Source organism: Artemia sp. Qi Xiang Cuo, chromosome 13, assembly GCF_049724085.1.
Source record: "Artemia sp. Qi Xiang Cuo chromosome 13, ASM4972408v1, whole genome shotgun sequence".
In the NCBI taxonomy this organism is placed as follows: Eukaryota; Metazoa; Arthropoda; class Branchiopoda; order Anostraca; family Artemiidae; genus Artemia; species Artemia sp. Qi Xiang Cuo.
In genome coordinates this window covers 70,151,535-70,163,459 of record NC_142806.1, presented here as the reverse complement: position 1 = coordinate 70,163,459, position 11,925 = coordinate 70,151,535, and the positions used below count along the sequence as shown (strand labels likewise).

General features: G+C 36.1%; 1 protein-coding gene across 1 annotated transcript in view; it reads right to left on the bottom strand.

Annotated features, from left to right (window-relative positions):
- LOC148945598 (uncharacterized) overlaps nt 1-11,925 on the bottom strand; it is a 240,017-nt gene that overhangs the window by 104,684 nt on the left and 123,408 nt on the right. The window contains exons 8-10 of the mRNA XM_089098857.1: nt 10,016-10,185; nt 8,693-8,970; nt 1,445-1,604 (exon numbers count right to left, since the gene is read on the bottom strand). Of these exons, the coding sequence (XP_088954983.1) occupies nt 1,445-1,604; nt 8,693-8,970; nt 10,016-10,185 (608 nt within the window). The remainder of the gene's footprint in view (nt 1-1,444; nt 1,605-8,692; nt 8,971-10,015; nt 10,186-11,925) is intronic.

The window sequence follows — 11,925 nt, the reverse complement described above, 5'->3', positions numbered from 1 at the left end:
TTGCTTTAAATCCCGGTATCTTTTCGACCAACAGGGAAGAATATGGTAGTTCCCTTGACGCGTTAAAGAGAAGGTATAACAAGTACCTCAGTGTTAGAAAATGAGGTAACTACCAGGACTAGCGGCAAATCATCAATTGTGATGGAGCCGTGAAGCCTGTAATAAAAAAAACAAACCTTCGCAACATTACTAAGAATTTTTTCAACAGATATATTTGCGCTGCCATTCAAAACTTGAGCTGAAAGTGTGAAGGAGGTTAAAGAGATCAAGCATCTTAGACACACCATCAAACCCGACGGCAAACTTGACCATGAAGCTAAAACCCAGAACATAGATGCTGGAAGAGCCTTCGATAAACTAAGGAGCGTGCAACAAAAATACAACATGCTTCAGATTCAAACTCTCTCACAGATCGTTCCTATAGTAGTATCTTTACTAAAAGCTCAAACAACGAATCAGGACTTTAGATAGCAACTGCCTCGACTACATCCACTGGACTTCTAAGATCCCAAAAGCATCTAATCTAAGATGTCTAAAAATTCAAGAGCCAAAAATCTGTAAAGGTCAATTAAATAGTCTGATTACTAAAGCAGTTTCTTCGCCTAGAAAAATATAACTTCTCGCCGGTTTGTTCCAGTAAAAAGATTATAGCTGAATGTTTTTTCGGTGGTGTTTTTAAATCTACAAAACACATTGCTTTCTTGAAAAAAAACTCTCTTTGAAAGAAAGCTAAAAAAGACAAAAGATCATGGTACAATTATAATTTATGCAAGGGCCTTCGAAGTCATTTTTATGATGTCGGAAACACTTTTTCTGATTTCAAATAATCCAACAGAGTTAAACTGCATTATTTGATTCTATTTTTGTTCATTTTTGGTTTAATGGAGTTCTTTACTTTTTTTTGAAAAACTTATTTTGCGGAAAAAGTTTTTTAATTAATAGAAACTAAAGGTTACATGAAGGTTATATTTCATTAGGATTAACCGAACTTCCCTTCTTGGGTGTAGTTCGTCTAATGAACAAGTACCGAAAACTATGCTGCAAGATTATTAGTAAAATCCCAAGAGACAATGATATTTTAGAAAATAAGCAGTTCAAAGCCTTACTTATGCGCACCTTCATGATCCTAAGTTTAAGTATACAAAGCTTTGATTTAAGATCCAGAAAATTGTAAGGAGAAGGGATCCAATACTAAAAGAAAGGTGCCCACTTTTAGTTCTGACTTTTTTTTTTGTATTTATCAAGAAAAATAACTACAGGAATCTCAAACAGACCTTGTTGGGATACAAGGTGCTGGGTTAAAAGATGTTTCCTATGCGGAAGATATGATCTTCGCTCATTAAGAAAACAAAAATAAAAATCTTAACGTGTTTGCTTACTAAGCTTAGCCTTATGAAATAAGTCGAAAGGAGAAAAGAAGCATTTAGATAGAAAAAGCACTTACGGAGCTGGGCAAAGCAATGGGCTCCCAGAGTCTCCCTGACAAGAGTCTTTTCCTTCAGCTCCCGCGCATATTTCTTTATCTGGATCATTATAGCTGTTTTTGCATATTGGAACAATCGGAATTGAAACTTCTTGAAGCAAATCGGCTTGACCAATATTCTCTAAAATAAATTTGGAGTCATTAGATTCAGAGTCAAAGAACTAACAGTGGCTTAGGTTAGAGCAAAGTACCTCCAATACACTTTTTTTCTAAAAACCCAAAACGAACAGAAATTACAATAAATAACAGTCAAACTCAAAACGAGCAGAAATTAACATAAGTTGGGCGCAAAACCCATATGGCTTCCAATGGCCAGAACAAAATTTACACTTTACTGAAAAAAATACAAATGAATGTGCATTGCCAGTTTGATATACATATACTGATATTTAGTAATCAAAATGTTAATATTAATTGATTTATTGAAGCTATAAAAGTAAAAACATTTATATTTTTTCAGTAAAGTTCAAATTTGTTCTGGCCTTGGGAAGGCATAGGGGTTTTGCGCCCAACTTATGTTAATGCTCGTTTTGAGTTTGACTCGGTTATTTATTGTAATTTCTGTTCGTTTTGGGTTTCATTTATTTATCGATGCTGATTTGTGGTAGTTTCACGCTTGGTAGATTATTTGATTTTATTTTTGCTCTTTTTTTGTTTAATGGAGTTCTTTACTTTTCCTTGAAAAACTTATTTTGTAGAAAAAGTTTTTTTTAATTAATTTCTGTTCGTTTTATATTGACATAGTCTTTTCAGGTAAAAAGAAAATAATACTTTAAATCTTATCGTTTTTTAAGACTTTATAGTTTGACCTGCTATTCGTATGCTGGGGAGAAAAATTTTCTGCAATATTTAACAACATACACCCTTTTAAAAATCTGGACACAAATAGTACTGTTTAATTTAGTTTCATACCTCCTCTAGTTGACCTGAAATAGAAAATTTGTTACCCTTCTCAAAAAAATCTATTTGCTTTCTCTGGTGCATAGGATAAATATGTACCATTATGATTTGACAGAATCTTTAAACAAGAGTAATCTCAGAAGACTAAATATAATTTCCCCATTTGCTGGTAGGATAACACTGAGATACCGTATAGGGAGATGCCTTATTAGGGATACTGCTGAGATGCCTTATTAGAATTATCACAGTTGATTTTGTTTTAATATTAATGCAACTTTTTGTTTTTAATAATATTGGGAAAATGGTAGGTGGGGAGTGTAAGGGGAATTAGGCGCCCTCCAATCACTTTTGACTATGCAAAAGGGCCTTAACCCTTTTTATTTTTAATTGAATGAGCCTTTTTCAAAGTTCCTACGAGAACTCATTCGATACAACGTGCCCTTGTCTGAACAACAACAAAAACAAAAAATAATACATTACACCTGTATAGATCTTTAATATAAAAAAGTCAAGCCTTCCAATCACTTTTGACTATTTAAAAGGGCACTATGACTTTCGATTTCCAATCGAATGAGCCCTTATATGCCCCCAGGGCATAAATTACAACCCTTACCCTAAAATCGTTCTCAAAGACCTAATTTCCAGAACTTTCTACTACGTTGAAAAAAATGACAATCTGAAAATTTTGATTGGATGTGTTTGGAGGAATGGTGGGCATGAGAGGGAAGTTAGTTACGCTCCAATCACTTTCGACTATTACAAAGGGCATTATCCCTCTCAGTTTCGAATTGAATGTGCCCCATTTGAATTTTTACGACAACTCTATCTATAAAAATCGTATATGCCCCCAGGGCATAAACTACAATCTTTGCCCTTGGGGCTCTGGGGGGTTTGTAATCCTTAAAAACAAAATTTCCAGAACTTTCAACTATGTTGAATAAAATTGCTATCTCTAAACTTTGATTGAAGGTTTTTGGCAAAATGGTGGTCGTAAGAGGGGTGGTTAACTACTCTCCACTCAATTTCGACTAATAAAAAGGACAATATCAGTTTACAATTAAATGATCCCTTTTTGAAATTTCTATAACAACTTTTGATATAAACTTTAATGCCCCCAGGGTAAAACTTACAACCCTTGCACTGAGGGCTCTGAGGTGGTTATCATCCTAAAGGACCTCATTTCAAAAACTTTTAACTACGTTGAGCAAAACGCATATCTCCAACTTTTTATTGGTTCCGTTTTAAGAAATAGTGGACATGATAGGGGTTTTAGTCAGTATCAAACCCCTTTCGAGTATTAAAAAAGGTGCTGACCCTTTCAAATTTTAGTGGAACGATCCCGTTTGAAGTTTTTGTAATAACATCTTCGATAAAAACTTTATTTGTCCCCAAGGCATAACTTATGAACCTTGCCCTGAGGGCTGTGGGGGGAGGGGTTGTCATCCTTAAAGAAATAATTTCCAAAACTTTCAACTACGTTGAATAAACTGGCTATCTAAAAATTTTGATTGGATGTGTTTTTAGAAAAGTTAGGCGTGAGACGGGGGGGGGTAGTTGCCCTCAAATCACTTTCTACTATTAAAAAGGGTACTAGCCCTTTGAATTTCAAATCGAATGAGCCCTTTTTCAAGTTTCTACGACAAAGATTTCAATAAATACCTTATATGCCCCCAGGGCATAATTTATAATCCTTGCACTGAGGGTTGTGGGGGAGTGTTTGGGGAAAAGGTGGTCGTGAGAGGGGTTTAGTTGCCCTCAAATCACTTTCGACTATTAAAAAGTGTACTAGCCCTTTCAATTTCCAATCAAAAGAGCCCTTTTTCAAGTTTCTACGACAAAGATTTCGGTAAAAATCTTATCTCTATGTGTATTATCTCTATGTGTGTCGTCTCTATGTGTGTGTGGTCTCTGTGTGTTTGTCGTCTTTGTGTGTCTCGTCTCTGTGTGTGTGTCATTTGTGTGTGTGTTGTCGTATGTGTGTTTTGTTCCTCTCTGATTACTTCTCGTCTCTGTTTGTGTCGACTCTCTGTTTGCTTCGTGTCTGTGTGTGTGTCGGGTCTGTGTGTTATACGTGTGTCTATTTTTGTCTTATGTTTGTTTGTGTCATCAGTATGTTTTTGTCGTCTCTGTGTGTTTGTCGTCTCTGTGTGTGTGTCGTCTTTGTTTGTGTGTCGCCTCTGTGTGTGTGTGTCGATTCTATTTGTGTCTCCCCTCTGTGTGTGTGTCGTCTCTGGTTTATTTTACGTTAGGTTAGGGATGTTAGTTGCCCTAAAATCACTTTCGACTATTTAAAAGAGTACTAGTCCTTTGAATTTCCTATCGAATGAGCCCTTTTTCAAGTTTCTACGACATAGAATTCAATAAAAACCTTATATGCCCCCAGGGCATAACTTATAATCCTTACCCTGAAGACTATGGGGGAGTGTCCTCCTCAAAATATGTTTTCTATCTGGAAATAAACTACACTGAGCAAAATGGGTATCTCAAAATTTTTATTGTATGTTTTTGGGGGAATGATGGGTGTGGGGGGGGGCTAGTTGCCCTCCAATCAAATTCGACTATTAAAAAGAGCACTAGCTCTTTTAATTTCCAATCGAATGATCCCCTTTTGAAGTTTCTACGACAACGCCTTCTATAAAAACCTTATATGCCCCAAGAGCATAACTTAAAACCCTTGCCCTGAGAGTTGTGGGGGAGTGTCCTCCTCAAAAACATTATTTCTATATGAAAATCAACTATGATGAACAAAATGGCTATCTCAAAAATTTGATTGGATGTGTTTGGGGAAAAGGTGGGCGTGAGAGGGGGGGGGGGCTAGTTGCCCTCCAATCACTTTCGACTATTAAAAAGAGTACTAGCCCCTTTAATTTCAAATCGAATGAGCCCTTTTTCCAGTTTCTACGACAAAGATTTCAATTTATTTCTGTGTATCTTAAGTTTAGTACGGGTCTTTATTTTCTTCAAAATTAATTTATTTTCTTCAAAATGTTTAAATTAATTTTTCTTTATTTTTTATTGCGAAAATTATGTTATTGGTTAATACAATGAGTCTTTCGCCAGTTTTCCATTTCTTTGGCTTACGAATTAAAATATCTTACCTAATTTATTACTTCTAATTAATGTCTTCTGATTTATTTCTATAACCCTTCAACATTCCCTGTAAATTACAACTACAGGAAATCAGCCGTTCCTCAGATATTGCAGATACAACCTTTTGACAACCGGAATGTGCATAATATCTTTTAACTGAGTTCAATATACCCCTCTATATTCTATGAAAGCTTCAACTTAAAACTCTTAACTTTTGCTGAGATATTACACAAACGATTCTAACAACTTCGATATACATAGTATTTTCTGATTTAGTTTAACATCCACTGAAAGTTTCGAATAAATATAATTAGCCGATCCTTTGATATCACACATATACCCTTTTGACAACAGGCATCCATAAAGTAGAATTCTTATGAAGTTCAGTAGCCAATCCTTTGATATCACACACATACCCTTTTGACAACCGGCATCCATATAGTAGAATTCTTATGAAGTTCAATAGCCGACCCTTTGATATCACACAAATACCCTTTTGACAACAGGCATCCATATAGTAGAATTCTTATGAAGTTCACTAGCCAATCCTTTGATATCACGCACATACCCTTTTGACAACCGGCATCCATAAAGTAGAATTCTTATGAATTTCACTAGCCGATCCTTTGATATCACACACATACCCTTTTGACAACAGGCATCCATATAGTAGTATTCTTATGAAGTTCACTAGCCGACCCTTTGATATCACACATATACCCTTTTGACAACAGGCATCCATATAGTAGAATTCTTATGAAGTTCATTAGCCAATCCTTTGATATCACACACATACCCTTTTGACAACCGGCATCCATATAGTAGTATTCTTATGAAGTTCATTAGCCGATCCTTTGATATCACACACATACCCTTTTGACAACAGGCATCCATATAGTAGCATTCTTATGAAGTTCACTAGCCGATCCTTTGATATCACGCACATACCCTTTTGACAACAGGCATCCATAAAGTAGTATTCTTATGAAGTTCATTAGCCGATCCTTTGATATCACACACATACCCTTTTGACAACAGGCATCCATATAGTAGTATTCTTATGAAGTTCACTAGCCGATCCTTTGATATCACACACATACCCTTTTGACAACAGGCATCCATATAGTAGCATTCTTATGAAGTTCACTAGCCGATCCTTTGATATCACGCACATACCCTTTTGACAACAGGCATCCATAAAGTAGTATTCTTATGAAGTTCATTAGCCGATCCTTTGATATCACACACATACCCTTTTGACAACAGGCATCCATATAGTAGTATTCTTATGAAGTTCACTAGCCGAGCCTTTGATATCACACATATACCCTTTTGACAACAGGCATCCATATAGTAGAATTCTTATGAAGTTCATTAGCCAATCCTTTGATATCACACATATACCCTTTTGACAACCGGCATCCATATAGTAGAATTCTTATGAAGTTCATTAGCCAATCCTTTGATATCACACACATACCCTTTTGACAACCGGGATCCATATAGTAGTATTCTTATGAAGTTCATTAGCCGATCCTTTGATATCGCACACATACCCTTTTGACAACAGGCATCCATATAGTAGTATTCTTATGAAGTTCACTAGCCGATCTTTTGATATCACACATATACCCTTTTGACAACAGGCATCCATATAATAGTATTCTTATGAAGTTCATTAGCCGATCCTTTGATATCACACATATACCCTTTTGACAACAGGCATCTATATAGTAGTATACTTATGAAGTTCAACATCCCCCTCAAAATTCTCTGAAACTTGAACATTATAACATTTTGCTTTGCTTCAGGTTTTATTATCTTTATGGTTGATGAATAAATACTTTCTTTCTTAAAAAAAAAAAGAAATAAAAAATACTCTTACATAGTCCTGAGATTTTGTAGACATGCTATTTTTACATCCAGGCATGGGATGGGGCCTGGTTGCCCTCCCGCCAATTTTCAAAATCCTTCTCAACATACACTGAAAGTTCCAACCTAATACCCTCAGCCGTTGTTAAGATATAGCAGATACGCCTTTTTGATAAACTAGATGCACGTAGTGTCTTTAGATTTAGTTTAACATATCCCTGAACATTCCCCGAGGTTTCATCTTAATACCCTTAGCCTTTTTGGACGCACCCGGAATTAAACATTGCCATTTTCCCTAACGATAAATCCTCCATGTAAACAAAGGGTATTTTGCATAACTCACATTCATTGTCCCGGGGGAGGGGAGATCATGGTATCCCCAAAAACATAGTTTTTAGACCTTTTGACTGTTTTGAACAAAGGGCTTTTTAAAATTTCAATCAATGGCGAGGGGAGGGGTATATAAAAGGGGCAAAGGGGGCCGGCTCCTTTTCCCAGGATGACCTGAAAATTAGAATTTCATTACCTCAGCTGTTCCTTGGTATTGGTAATGTGCCCTCATGATAACCAGCATGAACATTGTATGTTTTGATTGCGTTCGACATCCCTCTAAACATTCTCTTAAAGTTTCACCTTAACACCATAACTGTTTTTGGAGACCCGGGATCAAAAATGCCCCCTTTTCCAAGTAAAAATCCAATATGTTAACAGTTGACTACTTGCATAAATTACAATCCGTGCCCCGGGGGCTCTGGGGGGTCATGTCAATCCAAAAAGCGTGGTTATTATACCTTTGTACTATTTTGAACAAAATGACTATCTCAAAGTTTTGATCGGATTTCATTGGGTAAAAAGGGCGTGGAGGGAGTCTGGTTGCCCTTCAATAACTTTTGACTCTTATAAAGGGCAATAAAAGTTTCAATTTGCAATCAAATGAGCCCAGTCCGAAGTTTATACGCCCACCCCTTCCATATGAAGTTGATCTGGAAAAAACAGAAGAATACACTGAAGTGTTATGGTTCTTTAATATAGGCAACACTATAGCGTTGCCTCTGTTATGATTCTTTAAAGAACAACTGCACATTAATTCTTAGGTATAGAATGACTCGAGGTTTAATCTTGTTGTATTACAGAATAATCATTTCAAATATCTAATTTTCTTGGAAATTTTCAACTTATTCGATGAAGTTGTCAGGTGCTATATATCTTTTTTCAACGCTATATTTCAACGCTATATTTCGGCGTTGGATAAATATTGATATCCAAGTGGCAGGTTATACTAGCTTATACTGATGGTCTAAACCTGGTCCAAATTACCAACGCCAAAAATAAAAAACAGTACTTTACCCAGATACCCTGTCTCATTTACGCTTCCCCATCCTGCAACATTACAAAGTGTGCCAGCTTCAACCTTAAAATCTTCTTCAGCTAAGCAAATTGGGGCTGCAAACTTATTCAGCTTCAACGGTGGCTCTACGTAAGCTAAAGCTATGTCATTCTTTAAATTGGTTGGTGAATATCCTCTTTCTTGAATAATGTGAGTGACAAAACGAGTTTGCTCATATGGGGAGAGGGATAAGCGTCTGATCATTCCAGCCTGGATCTCGTAGAAGTAGTTGAAGTGCCTAGAATTAATTTGTTGAATGAAATAGTAGTGAGAGAGAGAAAGGGAGAAATATATATATATATATATATATATATATATATATATATATATATATATATATATATATATATATCTGTAAGTGCACTGGGATCTCCATACCCCAAAAAATTACAGATATACATTTCAAATGGCTTGAAAAACAAGCATTTGGCCCATTGTCAACCAATTCTTAGGGGAGATAGGGGCGTTAGGGTCCCTTTCATTTAGGGACACAACCTGATCAGGAACAAAGATATTTTCAGCTTATATGTTCTCACACTAAAACTCCACCCCCACAAAAACTTGAAGCTTCATTTGCCCACAAAACAAACTTTAAAATTTTCAAGCCTTTCGGAGGACAAAGTATTTAGGAACTTTTCGGGACAACTGATACTTTTCCACTTTTGGTTTTGTTGGTTGTTTGTTCATTGGGTCACTTTGGCTTAAGGATTTAAGGTTTCAAGTTCCAAGAGGATCCAAACAAATTTAGGGAGTTTCATAATCTAGAAAAGGGAGTGTACCCACGAAAAAATGTGTCTGTACAATAGGTACCCCACAGAACAGTAATATCAGTTCACCAACAGATATAAGTTTCAAATCATTCTGAAACAAAAAGTTGTCAACCAATTTTTGGGCCCTGTTATGCCCCCCTAAAAACAAAAAATTGAGGTACACTTAGCCACAAAAAAACTGTAGGAATGTAGGCAGGGCTACATAAAAAGCTATGGTGGTCAGAGTTGCCACCCCGGTCAGTTCTTAAAGTACTATAATTGCCCGAATGTACATACTATACATCGATTTTCGGTGCTACAGTCAACAAATTGACATTAATAGTGCTAAAATAGCCCTTTCGTGCTACAGGTGGCAGCCCTGAGCACGTACTACAGTGCTACACACAATGAAATAGTGCTAAAATAGCCCTTTCGTGCTACAAGTGGCAACGCTGATGGTGATATAACATTGTAAATTTAATAAGGAGAGGACAAACACCTAACTACAGTTTAGTATCCTAGGTTGTGACTTACCTGTTAAAACAGTGCGCAGCTGTTAGAATCCATCTTGAATTTAAGATTACACCTCCGCAAATATGCGTACCATTGCGGAACACGGCAACAATCCATGGCCAGTCTCTAATCATGGCAGGTCTACCACCAACAATCTTCTCAACTGACGGCAACATACCAATCTGATCAAACTATGGGAAAAAATTGAAAAGATTATTCTGGCAGGTCTCTATTTGTATTGGTTTTGTCGATACTTGTCTCGCATTGGGCTACAATTTGTCACAATTTTCATCGTTCTTCTAGAGTAGATGTTCGTTTCTTTTGTGTGTGTTTGTCCTCTTTCCCTTATTTTTTTCCATTTATGCTCCCTCCTTATCAAGTTTTGTAGAGAGATTTTCAATTAAATAAATAAATAATGTTTCATTTCTAAAGGTGCGTTGCTTCACTTTATCCTCTCCCCCCCCCCTCAATAAATGGATGCAAATATACAATTGGAAAAGAGAGAGTGTAAATGCACCTAGCCTGAACCAAGTGTTTAATCTTTAACTAGAATTTGTATGAAAGACGAACCTGTAGGCCTAAACTGTTATATTTTGATAATTCAAAGCAGATTTTAAATGACAGTATCTTCGAATCACAAAATTTGTTGGGGAGTGATATAGAGCAAGTCGCATTGCGGATTCTACCTTTAGGATTAACACAAGATTAATTAGTGGAATCAGATATCGAACGACTTTATAGGATGAAGGTGATAATGACAAGATTTATTAAATGCATATGCTACCCATTGTGCGTTGCTGCGATGTCAAAATTTTCTAGCAATCAGAAAATTCCCCCAGCTTATTAATAACGATCACATACTTAAATCTAAAAGTATTTGAAAATCCCCCCCTCAGAAAATTGTCTCTTTGGGTAATTCTACCCCCGTCCCGGGAAGTTTCCCCTTGTGGATCTACCCCAGAAAATCCCCCGATAATTCCTGTTCATTGTGGAATCGCATCCATAAACCGAAAAACAAAATAATGCGCGGAATTGATAAACACCAACATCGATGTTTTCCATCAGAGTTTATCCCAGACTAAATGACGTAGTCTTTTGACCTTCATTTATATAAAATACCGAATTAATTTATTTTGACTACACTTGCAAAGAGTAAGAAAAAGATACTTAAGTCAATTTCATTTCAACGTGGATATTCCCCCAACAGACCTCCCTCTGACAATTCCTTCTGCCACCGCGGAAAACCCCCTCCTCTAAATATTCCCACGGAAAGCATGGGGCGGGATATGTAAAACAAAGATATTATTTTTTTTTAATTTAAAAAGTATTTGTAAAATTAGGTTAAAAACCAAAGTAACAAAACTTTCTAATACCGAATTCAGAGAGTTTGTAGGAAAAAAATTATATAATTTTGGAAAAGTGTTTGATAATTAACTAACCCGTTAATCAATTATCCAGAAAATATGAATAATGTAATCGAAAGGAACTGTAAAGTATTAGTGTTGAAAGTTCTCTAATTTCAGTCAGCGTGAATAGTCACCTTAATTGCTCGACAAAAATAGAAAATAGTATGAATACGTTCGCAAACAAGTTAAACAGTATGAATTTCCTCGACAAAGTGAAAAAACAAAACTTGCCCGAAAAAAAATAAAAAGTGTGACATGCCCTACGAAAGGCGAAAAAAGGCAAGATTTGTTCGACAAATATATTTGCTAAAATTTACAACAATAAAAAACCAACGTTTAAGGAGTAAAATGAAGGTAGATTATTTCGTGTGTTCAATCTTCTTTTTACATGAGTAACCAAGAGACAGAGTCATTAAACCGTCGCCCATACGTACACTTTAACGCCATCTTCACCGATTGCATAGTTTATAGTTTAAACACTGCTCCGACCACATTTATTTGTGTTCTGAAAATTTGACGTCCAGA